This window comes from Ruditapes philippinarum, unplaced genomic scaffold (genome assembly GCF_026571515.1).
Source record: "Ruditapes philippinarum isolate M1 unplaced genomic scaffold, ASM2657151v2 ctg58_1_1_1_1, whole genome shotgun sequence".
Lineage (NCBI taxonomy): Eukaryota > Metazoa > Mollusca > Bivalvia > Venerida > Veneridae > Ruditapes > Ruditapes philippinarum.
In genome coordinates, this window is record NW_026857083.1 from 172,521 (window position 1) to 187,667 (window position 15,147).

Below are 15,147 nucleotides of genomic sequence, written 5' to 3' on the forward strand. Positions count from 1 at the left end.
CAGACGATGACCGAAGATGCCCCTCCCCTAACATTACCTGGAAAGGTGAAATGGTTAAGTTACAATTTCAAACTTTTGATTTCTGACACAAAATAACTCTCAATTTGTATTATAACCAAGTATCTTTAACTGACATTAATGGACAAAAAACACAGTTATAACAAATTAGACGGATCACAACTTACCCCTGACATCATGGCATGTGGTGAATGCTGGAAATGGTTGACATTGCCTTTAGGTGAGGATTCCAGGCACAGCTGACCATCACATGCTATCGGGTTGTACATAAACACTATCAGAGTTGTCAACTTTCCATCATACAATAACTGAAAAATAAAAAAATAAATATTAAAATTATAAAATACATTGAAATAGTAAAAGCTGCACACACAAAAAAATATGTCAAGTCCATTTGGCAGTCTTATAAGGCTGAACTTCTTTTTTCAAAATTGAAATATAAAAATATTGTTATTATTACATTGAATATGATATGAAAATACATGTTGATAATATGATAAACACTTTTTGACAGTTCTCACATAACTTAAACTTTCATTTTACATCACAAACTGTCCTTAAATGAGACAATCTAATTTCATATAACCTAGCTAAAATATCAACTTTTCTATAAAATAACCCACTAAATTAGTTTCTGAAATACCATTGATACAAACACATTTTTTAAGTCTTTTAGAACAATAAAAATAAAAAATATGAAATTTAAAAATTTAGTTCCCGGCTATTTTCTATCAGTTAAAAACAAAAAAAACTTTTCTTGTTTTGTAAATAAAACCCTTTTGACAAAATTTAAATTTTCAGTAAAAAATAAACAAACCAACAACCCTTAAACCCTGTTTTGATCTCTGAAAAATCTTACTTGACTCTCTTTTTGGGAAAAACCGAAACTGACTCTACAAATTTTAACAAACCCAAAATTTTAAATTGAAATACTTTACACTAACAATAGCTTAAGGTTTTTCGGGCGTACTCTTTTTATATAGTATGACATGATGAACACTGAAGAAAAGCCCCCGAAAGGGAAAGTCACCAATAATCATCCAGAAATTTCTTTTAGGGGCTGGGGTATTCTTTCAAAATGAACATGCCAGAAGTAAAGGGGAAAAATCCCCTTGAAAAAACTATATTTAATCTGTTAAAGGGAGCCAAAAGGGATGGACAAAAAAATCTTTTGTATGAAACAAAAACTCCCTAATATTTTCTTCAGGGAAAAAAATTTAAAACACTTGCCCCCAATTCCCAAAAAAATTTTTTGTTTCCCCGGGATTACAAAGATTTGACCTTTACAACCCATGTCCCTTTCCAACTTTTTTAAATAAATTATTTTTTCTAAATATTTTAAAAAAAGGTGATTTACTAATTTTTGAAATTCCCAATATAATCATTTTAATACAAAAAAATTTAAATTAAATAAAAAAAAAACTTTATTTTGAATTATAAATATTGGGAAAATTATGTCAACAAAGATGTTTAAAAAGTACACAACCTCCTAAAAAAAGTACAAACTCATTTAATCTTTTCCCGGGGGAATGACGTCATATGAACGCAGGCACCTAAATGTTTTTGGGCCGGGACTTATTTTGGGTGAAATTTTTGAATTTTACATTTATAATAGGAAATTTTTAAAATAATTTTTTATTAAAATTTTTTTTTTTTAAATGGCCCAAAGAACCACTTTTGTTTTTTTCGCAAAAGCAAAAGAATTGTTTGGGGAAAAAAGGGAATTTGCAATAAAAAAATAAGGGGTTAAATAAACCCTTAGGGTTACTTTTGGTTGGGTTTCGAAAACGGGTCTAATCAAAAATTTTAAATTTGCCGCATCAAATAAAAAAAACAAAAAATATTAAAAAAGCGGTTTATTTTTTTTTAGAAACCAGAACGATATTTAACAAAGTTTTTATGAAACCAAATCATTTGCTTCCTAAACTATTTTTTTTAAAAACGGAAATAAAAGAATTTTTCCCTTTTAAAAAAATTTAAAAACGAATTTTTTAAAAAACTACAAACATAGCTTTTTTAAACTTTTTAAGAAATTTAGCAGTTTTCAGGTCAAATGGTAAATAATGCATAAAGTCTTTTCAAAAAAATTTTTCGGGGAAAGGGAAACTTGCTTTTTGTTTTACATTTTCAGGGAAAATCCCAGAAAAAATTAAAAAACAAAATCCATTATTTACTTTAAAGACAGTGTATTTTTCCAAGGGGAACTTCTTTTTTTCCTAAATAAAAAACCAAAAAAAAAATATTTTTTTTTCATATTAACTCTAAAAGCAAAAGCCCCAAAATTTTTGGGAAAAAACAAGGGTTTAAATGTAAAACTGAAAAATAAAATTTTTTCTGTTTTCACCCTCCCATAACAAAAAAAAAAAAACTCTTTAAAGGGATCATTTTATTTTAATTTTCCTTAAAAAAAAACCCTTTTCCAAAAGGGAAAATTTAAATTTACATGTTTTGGGAATTTAACAAAAAAAGCTGAACCTTTTAAACACAAAAACCAAAAAGCCTAAAAAAAAAAATAAATTTCGTCTTTAAATTTGGGCACTTTCTAATTTTATCCAATAAATAAATTTTTAAAATTGTTACAATGTTTTGAGGGGGGAAAAAAAGAGCAATAAGGGGAAATTGTCAAATAAAACAAAATCCTTAAAAATGGGAAAGCTTTTCTAGAGATTTTTTTGAGAAATACAGAACTAGTTAAAAATTTAAATGTCCCGGGGGGCTATGAAAAATAAGAAAAAAAACATGAATTTTTAAACTGTTAAGGGGGGAGGGGGGGATAAAAACCTTAAAACCTCTTAACGGGGGTTTTAAAACGACAAAATTGTTTTATACTAGCTATTTCATGGGAAAAATTATCAGGGGTTCCCCAAAATGTTTCTACCCTTTACTACAAATAAGTTTTTGTATTTTGGTTTTGGTTTAAGTTGCTTTTTTGTTGTTTCAATTTCAGTTTTAATATTTTCAATTTGATTGATATTTTAAAATTTTATTGTTTGGAAGCTATAAGCTTATTGAAATACTCTGGAATCTGTTCCTGGAACCAACCAGTACTAAGCAATGAGTGTAAAGTTTCTTGCTCATCATCATGGAAACAACGGCTTGCCACTGACAGGGTTTGAACCCATGTGGCCAGCAATCCTTTGATTACAAGTTTGACGCGCTAACCACTCAGCTACGACACCACCCTGTCCATTATTTCAGAGACAAGACACAAATTGTATATCTCATGCTATATCTCACTGATGAAATATTATATTTCATTTATTACTGGTTAGTATATTTCACCTTATAGCTTTGGTCCCAAGTTCATGGTATAGGGAGCATCTGTTGGTGGTGATAATGCCTTCACTAAACAAAACAAAGGCAGATAAAACTGCCCCCACTAAACATATCTATCTACGTCCCCTCTGTGAGCTTCCTCCAATATAACACTTGTCAAATGGCTGAAAATATAAATAATGAAATCATGATAATTTTTATTCCATTCAATTATTAACACCTGTCAAACTGAAAGTGTTTTGGGGTGTTTTTTTTTTGGGGGGGGCGGGGGGGGTGGAGAATTGTTTGGGGTTACTTTTTATGACGCAGATCAACACAGTATAGTCACTATGTTTCCCCCTATATTCGGCACTTTCCTGCGCTAAAAGGCTGAAGTAAAGTAACTCTCTCTATTTCAGGCACTAACGGAAGATCTCTTTAATTCAGGCACTAACAGGCACCTGAGTAGAACCACCCAAAGTTTCCCCTTTTAAACTAGCGAATAGCTTCCCCGAAAATTCCAAACCCAAAAAGGGGAGGGGGCCAAATAGTACGAAGACAACAACCTTAAACCCCTCGCCATGGGGCACCGTCAATAAAGGGAAAAAAAAATTTGCCTTTGCAACCAGTAAAGAAAAAAGGTTTAGCCTGCAAATTTATGTGGTTCTGGGCCCTTTCCAGACTCTAAAATTGTTGCTAAAAAAACTTTAAATTTTCATCCCTTTATATCCCTAAAAAATTTAAAAAAAATTAAATCTTGGGCCCAAATGTATTTTTAGAACAGAAAAGGGTTTAGGGTTTTTAAAATTAAAAATGGAAAAGCTTGTAGGTTGTTTTGTTTTTTTTTTCCCTAATGTTGGTGATAAATTTAATTCAGAATTTTTGTTAGTTCTATTCTAAATAAAAGCAAAAATATATTTTAAAACCCTTTTATCAACCCCAGAAAAATAAGGTTTTAAAACCAAAAAATTATTTTTTGAGGTTTAAAGGGAAAATTTTAAAAAGGAACCTTTTTAAGTTATAGACCCAAATTTTTTAGTTTTTTTCTTGGAACCAGCCAGTACTTTTAAGGGAATTTAATTTTAAAGTTTGGGTTAAAAAATAAGGGGTTTTTCCCAAAAAACAGGGGTTGCCCCATGAGGGGGTTTGCCCCAAAACAGCTAGAGATCATTTTAGATTATTAGTCTGACGCCCTGAACCCCCCCCATGCCACCAACACCCCAGGGGGTAATCCCCCACCCCACAAGACAATTAACCTTTAAAAACCCAAAATTAATATATATTTCCCTCAAAAGGGGCTTAAAAAGCCAAACAATTTTGGGACCGAGGGCCAAAATTTTCCCATCTACGAACATCTGATTTCTGATTTACTCCATCGGTTATATACATGTACTATGCTCACCATATACCACTGAAATAAAATACATGTACAAGAGATATAAACAAATATCACTAGAATATAAATCTAAGTTTAATGTTTTGTAAGACAAAGAAATTTAATCGTCATTTTGTTCACAAACACTATGAGAAATTTTACCGCCATTTTGGACATTAACACTGTGAGTCGTAGAATAGCTTGTCACATATCTTTGTTATATATATAAAGCCAGTCCTGATATTTATTTATACAGTCTGATAAGGCAATCGCTGGCTGCTTAATTTTGTTTTGGTACAATGATACTTAAGGGATTACTACCAAAGGGGCAATAACCCAAAATCACAGTATGAAATAGGGTGGTGATTTCATCATCCGATTCTCACTACAGTGTGAATATTTCACTAAAGATGTGCTAGTTCCCCAAAAAAAAACTCCCCCTTTTTTCCCCTACTTTCTTTTTGATTGGAAAATTAAAATCAATAAAAATAAAAACAAATTTAAAGACATCAAGCTCGGAATTTAAATTTTTAAAGTATTTTCTTCCCTTAGTTTTAAAAATGTCTATGTTGTTTTACTGAAATGCAAAGTAAAAACTTCTTCAAAAAAATTTAAGTGAAAGGGTGTTGCTACTTACTTGTTTAAAAAAAGATTTTGAAAAGGCCGTCAAAAGCTCTGTAAAAGCCCCTTAAAATTTGCCCGTTTTAAATTTTGGGGGTTGGCTTCCCAAACCCCCAAAAAAAATGAACCCCAAAACCCCCCAAAAGAACATGAACAAATGAAAATTCACTGCAAAATTTCCCAAAAAACAAACCCGTCATTTTGTTTCGCAAAAAAATAGCAAAAATTTAAATTTAATTAAAAGGGTGTTTGAAGAGGAAAATAATTAGATCCGTAAGCGAAAACCCGGTTATACTAATTAGTTTAAAAATTAAAATAGGTTTAAATTTCAATAACCAGGAGGGGGGAAAAAAGTCTCCTTTAAACAATAAACCTTTACAAAAAATTTTCCCAAATAAAAAAAAAAAATAATATTAATACTCTCAAAATTTGATATGGGGTTTTCTTTTGGGGAAAAAAAATGAAAGTAAGAAAATCAACCCGAAAACCCAGAGTATGTCCCTAAACCCTTCCCCTTTTTTGTCAATTTTTTCAACCGAATGTTTTACGGAATTTAAAGATTTTTTTTAAACCAAAAACTTTTAAACCTTAGTGTGTAGAGTTTTAAAAAAAAGTAACAAAATTTTCTAACTGGTGTTATTCCCCAAAAGAGTTTTTTTAAAACCACAAAAAAGAGACTGGAAAAATTTAAATTTTCAGTTTTTATTTTTTGGGAATAATATACTAAGAAATTTCAAAATGCCCAAAAAAGAAAAAAATATTAAATTCTGGCCCCAAAATAAAACATTTTATAAAAAGACAAAAAAATTTCATAATTTAAAATTCCCCGTTTTTAACCCAAAAGGGGAAAAGCTTTAATTTTTCAGAATATTTAATTTTTAGCTTATTCCCAATTTTTGGTACCTTTTTGGGTAGGAACCCCTTTTACAAAAGTCTGGAAATTTAACCCCCTTTACTTTTATTGATGTTATTACCAGAGAGTTTTCAAGGAAAAAAGGGCCCCAATATCCTAAAACCTTTTTGGGTTTTTGGGAAAATGAAAAATTTTCAAATTAAAAACTAAAATTAAACGCAAATTTCTTTCAAATTATAAGATTAATTAATGTTCACTGTTGAAGAAAATAATATTCTTTGAGAAATGTGCACTGTAGGAGAATATAACTAATGAAAGATCTATGCCTTCTTTTCTAATCTCCTGCCACTAATCCCATTCTATTATGACCCAACTAATAATAATAATCACTGAGCACAATTTGAACCACTTTGAGGTATGAAAAAAAATTAATTCAAATTCAATTTGTTCCTTTTCCTGTTTGTTTCACTGTCAATGAGTGTTGATTAAATTTTTATTTGTTTATTTTACCTAGTCATAATTGTATTCATATATATGTGATATTAGCTGCTTTTTTTTATGACCGTTATTTTTCAGTTCAATAGATTGTAATAACTAGTTGCATATTAGGGGCCTTGGTTTAACAAAAACTGAACAAAAAAACAAGGGAATTTTAATTTTTTAACTTTACCCCGAATAAATAAAAAGGGCTCTCTCTCTCCAGGGTTTTCCCCCCGGGAAAAGGATCCCGTCCCCAACCAGCAAGAAAATGTCCAAAAATTTCTGGTACGGCCCTGTCTTTACAGAGACATGTTAAAACACTGTAAAACCCGAACATTTTAAAGTTAATCATAAATTAAATCTTTTTTAAAAATGAAAATTTTGAAAATTTTACTTGGTTTGGGTTTTTAAATTTTGGGGTTGCTAAAAAAATAAATTTTAAAGTGGGGGTTTACAATTAAATTTCAAAAAAATTCAGAAGGTCAAAAAATACAATTTTCCCTTTGGGAAAGAAATGGGAAAAGTATAACTTTTTAAAGACTCCCCTACAAATTTTAGGGTGGTAAACAATAAATTTTAGAGTTGTCCACAATATATTTCTGGGAAAAAATATCACAGTTTAATTTTTTTAATGGATCCCCTATAAATTTTAGAGTGGTAAATAATAGATTTTTAGAGTTGTCCACAATAAAATTGGTAGTGGTCTACAATAATTTTTAGAGTGGTCCACAGTAAATTTTAGAGTGGTCAATAATTTGTTTCAGTGTAATTCAAAAAAAAATTCAGAATAGTCTGTATTTAAGGTCACAATTAATTTCATAGTGGTCAACAGTAAGATTCTAGAATAAAAATATCAAAGTAATTAATTAAAACTTCTGTCAGCATAAAATCAAGTCAAACAATAGAGATATAAGAATTGACTTAGCTGCTAACTGATAGCATATAAATACACTGCTTATAGGGATATTAAATATTAATTATGCCTAGTAGGTCCTTTCAAGTCTTTCTTCATCAATAAAATCAAACAATACATGTGGGAAAGGTACATTTACCATGCCAATAAATTTTCTTTGTAATTTGTACAATAGCATGATAGGATAAGTTTCATTCCTCGAAAGAAAATATCGGCCATACAGAAATTAAATAATTGACAAACCATCATGTAATTTTCAAAATTATTTTGTATATTAAGTCTGTTACTTCTATATAGAATGCTAACACATCAAGCTCTGACCCAATAACTTTGTATAGCAGAAAATACAAGTAAATGGGTGATGTCGTGATAAAAAGACACCAGTTAAAAGATTGTCTACAGCAATGAAAGGTCAGTAAATGATTAAAAGCTATTGTCTCAAGTCTGATCTCCCACACCTAAACAAAATCAATCTTCTTCCAAGGAGGTGCTTAAATATATTGGTCTCAGAAATTAACTGTAATGTGAACGGATGAATACTAATGTGTTTTTTCAACCATCCATCGAAAATAATTGGACTTGCAAATCCACACAATCAAAATTGGGTGTGTATGGTAGTTTCATTCAAAAGACAATATCAAATAAATTATAACCCAAAAGGAATAACCACATTTATCCGCCTAAATGAAATTATCAACCCCAAATAATTATAAATGTCAAAGGATTTATTTAACCCAATTCAATTATCAATGCCAAAGAACCCAAAAAGAATTACCCACCTATAAGAAATTTTCAACCCTTAGGAATGATCAATCCAAAAAAATTATCAATCCTTAAGAAGAAAGTACAAGAAGTCTTTCTTAACTCTAAGGAAATTATCACAATGAACAAACTCAAAGAAAAATATATCCCAAGGGAAAACATTATTTTTACCACCAGAAACCTGTTTAAGTACTTTTTCTCTTCAAGTTTCAGACAAAACATTGATGACAGATATCAAAAAAAAAATTCTAGGAAATTTTTCAAAGGGAAAGATATTTATAATTTTTGATATTATTTATACTTCAACCAAGGCTTGACAAATCTCTGGGGATTACCATTGTCACACAAAACAAGCACATCATTAAAATCATGACATCAGAAAACCAAAGTACATAAGCTTTGCATGTAGGCATGCAATAGTATACATGTATATTCTAGGAAAGGAATGATGAAAAAAAGAACCACTTGTTTAAAGGTATAATCACTTTTTCCCCTATACAATCAATAATACACTTTAGTGTTCATCACTGTAATTTTGCTGCTTGCTCTTTACTCATTACACAGCATTTATTCATTATTTTGGGACTACAACAAACATCAGTAAAATTTGGGAAAATGTGTTAGAATAATGAGCGCTAAATACTGGTATTAAATGAAAGGAACTGTGCTTTTCATATGTTTCTAAGAAAAAGAATAAATATCAAAAATTTATTTCCCGACTTGGAAAGTCATAAAATACAACCAGTTTGGCATTGAAGAATAACTCCTTTTCACAGAAGTAATTTTATCATGATTTATAATGAACATTCCTAGATATCACCAACAAAAGAAAAGAAAAGTATGAAAATCTATTTTCAGCCTCAGTGACTTTGACATTGAACCAATTATCCAGAAATATCTACCTAGATACCTTGCTTAAAGATTTTCGAGGGATGACCTGTACAAGTAGTAACTGATACGTAAAGAGGAAGGACTTACAACAGTTTTGCGGTCAACCCTCGGAATGTGCTATGAGAAATAGTATGTGAACAGGAAGTTGCAAGAACAAAATATAGACTATTAGCATATTTAGCAAATTTTTGGTCATTTATTGACGGTAAGTTTACCGTCCTTACCAGCTTTCCTGGATACCAAGCCAGTAATTGCGGTACTGATTTCTTACTAATCCTACATGATTTCTGAATTAGCCGTGACAGACAAATAAACTTTTAGAGTCATTGTCCAAGATCAATTGTAAGAGCTATTACATGTAACCCAACGATCTCACCAGCCGTCCCTGCATTACAAGCCCCTCTACTAAATAAGTTTAGCAGGCTGACCAAAAAAAAAGGCCCAATTCTATCATCCATAGAACTGTAACAGCCTTCTGTAGAACATCTGATATAAGAAATATCAGTAAAACATAGTTTTTTTATTTTCCCCCTATTAAAGCAGCAGACGACCACCAACAGATCTTAGATATATTGTCCTGTGTTAAATACAAGATAAATGTCCTGATAAAGGCTATGATTTACAGACTGCCTTTGATCTACTGTCACCTTGATATATCACAGGAATAACATATTACAAGTTCACAGTATTATCTTAATATGGGATTTTCTATAGTCTCAATAGTCTCAAGTTACGGTTGTTTCTTATTTTCATGTGTAAGAAACCTCCCACTTTTTCTGCTCTGAATGTAAAATAGCTATTTAAAATGGAAGGTCAGTAAACCTTATTTTACATTGCAATAGCACAAAATTGAAAGAAATTCTGACAATTTTCAGAAGAATGCATTTCATTGTTAAATGAGAAATGTCCGTATTTAATAAAATGTATTTCTAACTAAAGATATACTTGTATCATAGTTTGAGGACCTTTCTGTTGAAAATGTGTCAGGGTTAAATCGTATACATATACATGCACAGTGCGTTAACTGGAGTGCGGGTATTAGTTACCCGCACTCCAGAGCATTCCCATTGATTGGCTCATTTTTGCTGGGGTTTACATATTGTGACGGCAGAGAAAGGGTAAGCGACAGAAATATCATATTCAGATGTTCGTTCATTGGTTCATTTTTGCCGGGGTTTCATATTGTGACAACAGGGAACGTGCTTTTATGTTTGACTATGATACAAAAGAGAAAGAACACCAAACACTCAGCAATCTGATTAATACTCGGGGGCTACGCCCCCTCGTACAAATCAGATAGCCTCGTGTTTCGGTGCTCTTTCTATTACATGTATTTGAGTCTTGTTCATGAACAACTATTTCATGTTATTTTAAAGAAGAATCTAAGTTTTCACAAAGAGTTAATACACAGTTATGATATTGAATATATTTCACTGATATGATGTTATATTTCTTTGACTTTGACGCAACACATACACTTTTATCAAGTGAGAAAATAAAAAAATATATTTCACAGATGAAATTCAGTATATAACTGAATTTGAAAATTCAGTATATCATTCAATTTGATGTAAATAATACATGTTTATCCAGTGAAAAGATAGTATATATTTCACAAATAGAAATCTTATATTTAATGATGAAATATACAGAAATATATACACTTACAGATCCCTTTTTTCCAGGAAAGCTGAAGAATTCATCAGGACCTTGTCTCTGTGGCATCTGTTTCAGTACTGAGATCAACTTGACCGAGTGACGTGGCTGAAAATATAAATATAACAATATAAAACTTAAAACAATGCAGACTGGCTCTTCCATAGTTCTGTTCCAATGTGAGCATATTCTTTTTTTTTTTCAGAGAATGTTTGCAAATGTCCTTATCACAATCATTTGAATCAGTGATTAGGAAGCTAATGGCTTTACATAATATTGAATTCAAGCTGAATTTTTAAGGAAAATAAATTCTGATTTAGAATATGAACTCCTGAATTAATTCCAATCTCACTACTGAGATTGTTGAAAATTAATTTTCCTAAGAATATTAAAATACAAAATGAAAGAACAAGACTGAAAAAAACACTAAATAACAGAAGGTCATCAAATACTTCAAAAAAATTTATTATGACTGGACATAAATTTTATTTATATGGTATCTTTTTTATACAATATCATCATTTTTTTTCCTGTTTGTTTTTAAGGAACACAAAATTCATCATGGACAAAATGATAATATTTTAGCCTTGCAGCAGAAAAAGACCAAACATGTTCCATCATGCATCATTTTGTGTTCAAGAAAACACCTCAGGAAAACCTCTTCATTAGATGATCTCTAAAAATGGGAGATTTTGACACCGGGTAGTGCACCTTGAACCAACAGCAATCAGGCAATAGTCATAATTTGGCCTTGAGGACGGACACTCTCCTACTTCTCAAAATAAGTATCAAGTATTGGGGTTGATGTAAAAAAAGTGAATATAGTACCCATGTTCCCTCATCTGCCTTCAGGTACCGGAACAGCTGGCGTAACTCTTTTACAGTAATGCTGTAAGCTGCCAGGGCACCCAACAAATCAACCAACAAATCTGAAACATATTAAAGTTTGATAATTAGTACATAAATTACACTGTTTATTTCATATAAGGAACTATACTTGATGACTTTTGAGTCGAAACATAGTGTTTTCTAATGAAACAATACATCTTAAAATTTATACTGGAATTCACTTCTTAGTATTCATATTTACATGTATGGTGTTTGAAAATTTAAAGCTTAAAATGTAAATATATACCTAAGAGCTACATACTGAACCAAAAAGTCAGTGTGGACTATGTGAAAAATATACTTTTAATATAAATGCAAAACTTTTAACATTTTTGTAATGACACTAACTTAAACCTTGTTTTGTGCCTCTTATAATTTTTTTTTCTATTTTCAGTCATCACTCACATCTAAAACATCTAATTCATTTGATGATAATCCTTGACAAGAGAGGGTATAATACGCACTGCCCTAAGTGGCAGACATTTTAAGCATGTGGTCACAACTCACATGAAATAATACACACATACCTGCAACAACTTCTTCAGCTTTCAGTAGCAGGTCCATAACTTTGGAAGAGCCCCAACCTCGTACAGGGCCTTGGGTTACGTCTGCTTCTTCAACATCCCCAAAAAACACACCCCAAAATTTCACCTTTTTAAAAAATTAAAAATAAAAATTTTTAAATGAAAAACGTTTAAATTTAATATTTAATATCCCCAAAATTTTTTCCCTTTGCTTTTATTTTTTTTGCACCACATTATTCGTAGAACTTCAAGAGAAGATTTTTTTTTCTTTAAAATCCCACAGGCAAAAATTTTTTATTGGGCAAAAAATTACTTAAAAATTTTGAAAAATAAAAATTAAATCGGGCCCCCTTTTGGGGGTAAAATTTGGTTATTTTTGGGAAATTCTCAACCGAAATATTTTTTTTTAAACACAAAATTTCAAAATTTAAAGGGTTTCCTAATATGCATAGGGACACCAAAACAAGTTTGTCCATGGATGAAATTTCATAAGTTTAAATCATTGTAAATTAACAGAAATTAACTTACTAAACTAATTTAAATGAACTGACCCTTATACTATATTAAAAGTCTAAACATTGCATTTACCTGTAGATTATCTGGGCATTGTTCTAAAGCAGTCAGCATCTGCAATATATTCTGAGGATCTTGTATAACAAAATTCGTCTCAATCTCGAACTCTCCACCCACCAACTGAAAACAGAAAAGATGACACAATGTCAAGAACTGAAGCACAATAAATACCATAATCTAAAGGAGTCCCTTTGTGCTAAGAAATATGTTTTAAATATTCTATTGTAAAATACCTCTTCGTTGATTCATTAATTAATTCATTGATTAATTAATTCATTCAAAGATTTATTTGATTCATTAATTATTTACAAATTCATTCATTATTCATTCGCACTCCCTGCCTCCCTCCCTCTATCCATCCTCATTCAATCATTTATTCATTCATTCAATTATTCATTCATTCATTTATGAATTCATTTATGAGTCCATTATTTTACCAATTTATTACTGATTGATTGATTAATTAATAATTAATTGATAGATTGCTACTCTAAGTCAAGATTGAACAGGGTGTCTGTACAGAAAGTGTGTCCAGAAATAAGTTTAGGTAACTCTTTTAATAGTGCTATATCATATGTTTATTTCAAGCACTTAAGTAGAAGAGACAGAATTTACTGGATTAAATATGACCTTACTTGGTCATTATAGGTTTATATTAACTTTATTATGCCTATAATTAGTGTTGTGGAATGACTTGCAATAATGCACATGAGGCCTAATAATACACTAGTTTATACAATATTGGAGTCACTTTTATATCCATAGCTATAAATTATTTCTTGTGTATTATATATTAGCCATTGCCCACTCATTTTTCCAGTAGCGAAAGTAAACAAACCTAAAATAACACATACAAGTACATATATATATAAATATAATATAGGTTTTGCACAGAAATAATTATCAAACAGTCTTATTTTACAGGTGGTATAAATCACAAAATAAGCCCTCCAAAATTATCCATTTTTTTTACATTTACATGTGTGAGATATTTAAGTGGTTTTTAATGTTGTTTTTAGGTAAAATGAAAACACATCACCGTGAGCCTAAAATTATACATTTTGCACAAATTGTATTGTCAAAAAAGGCAGGCCAACAATTCAATTAAAATAAAAATACAGCTGTTGCAACACTTTATTTGCCAAAACAGGTAAAACCTTTAAACACAAACCTTTGTGCCAAAAAAAAGAACCACTTGGAAAGAAAATGCCAAAGCTTTACTTGAATCTTTAAGATCGGCATTGACCATCATCTGTGCAAGTTAGGTTTTCATTTTCTGTATGAACAAATGTTTGTAAACAGACACTTGGCCAATGATGACATTGTTTCAGAACCTTGCCAGTTTCAATATCAAAATACTGTAATGTGGAGCAGCATCAACACTGGAGACTTTCCAGCTTTATTTATGGAACTTAGAAGAAGACCTCAGGATCCCTGTCATGAATTACATAAATTATTTCAGGCACAAGCAGGGTCAAGGATCGCAGACATTCTGTAAGCTAAACGGACTTTAGCTTCCACAAACAGAAGAACCCAAAATGCTATTAGCATTATTTAGTGTTAAAGTACTGTTACCAAAGCAAAGCCAGCTCAGATTTACTATACACCTCATTTAGCCTTAATTATTAATGACACAAATACATCATATAGTTTGATCCATTTTACAGACATTTTTTTCCTACCATATATTCTCAACGTATTTTGACAAATCTATTAAGTTTGACTAATATTTCATTTTACTCTCATCCCACTTTTTAATGAAGGTTACTTTAACTGTCCTGCAAAAATTTTAATAATCATAAAAATCCCTTATCTTAACAATGGACAATGCCAAATTCAAAAGCAGAGCAATTCCATTACACAAATGTGGCATGAAAAAAAAACACCAGTTAATATGCATAACAAGAGTTCATCAGATGAAAGAATAATTATCGGAATCCTGTCCCCCCAAAAAAATTTGTCCTAACTCAACTCAATCCTATGTAAACAGTATTGATTCATGCAGACCTAACTTTGAACGTTCTTCAACCTACTGTTTAATCTATAACCATGAAAATCAACAAGAAGATTTTCATGCTATATCATTCTGCTTAATCACGGCTGTTTTCCTGTAAATGTCTAACCAGTTTGAAGATAGATATCTTTTTGTAAAAACTAAACTAATGATAGGAAAATACTCATCTGTAGAAAAGATAGTGAAAAGTGATACAATTGTAGCATTAATTCAATTAAACCTAAAGACTTGTCAAAATTTCATTTCCAAAGTAGTGCATTATCAATTTTTGGGGAATACAAACTTGCTAAGTGACAATTATTAGACTGGTCACATAGCACTAAT

At 30.7% G+C, this 15,147-nt stretch overlaps 2 protein-coding genes across 5 annotated transcripts in view; both read right to left on the minus strand.

Annotated features, from left to right (window-relative positions):
* Window positions 1–321, minus strand: part of LOC132748717 (neurobeachin-like) — a 144,602-nt gene extending 144,281 nt beyond the window's left edge. For all 4 annotated transcript variants that reach the window (XM_060738330.1, XM_060738332.1, XM_060738331.1 and 1 more), the window contains exon 1: window positions 186–321. In XM_060738330.1, the coding sequence (XP_060594313.1) occupies window positions 186–287 (102 nt within the window). In that variant the 5' untranslated portion in view covers window positions 288–321. The remainder of the gene's footprint in view (window positions 1–185) is intronic.
* Window positions 322–3,407: 3,086 nt separating this feature from the next.
* LOC132748727 (neurobeachin-like) overlaps window positions 3,408–15,147 on the minus strand; it is a 39,844-nt gene continuing 28,104 nt past the window's right edge. Inside the window, exons 2-6 of the mRNA XM_060738345.1 lie at window positions 12,825–12,929; window positions 12,240–12,363; window positions 11,653–11,753; window positions 10,837–10,932; window positions 3,408–3,458 (exon numbers count right to left, since the gene is read on the minus strand). Coding sequence (XP_060594328.1) covers window positions 3,408–3,458; window positions 10,837–10,932; window positions 11,653–11,753; window positions 12,240–12,363; window positions 12,825–12,929 — 477 coding nt within the window. The remainder of the gene's footprint in view (window positions 3,459–10,836; window positions 10,933–11,652; window positions 11,754–12,239; window positions 12,364–12,824; window positions 12,930–15,147) is intronic.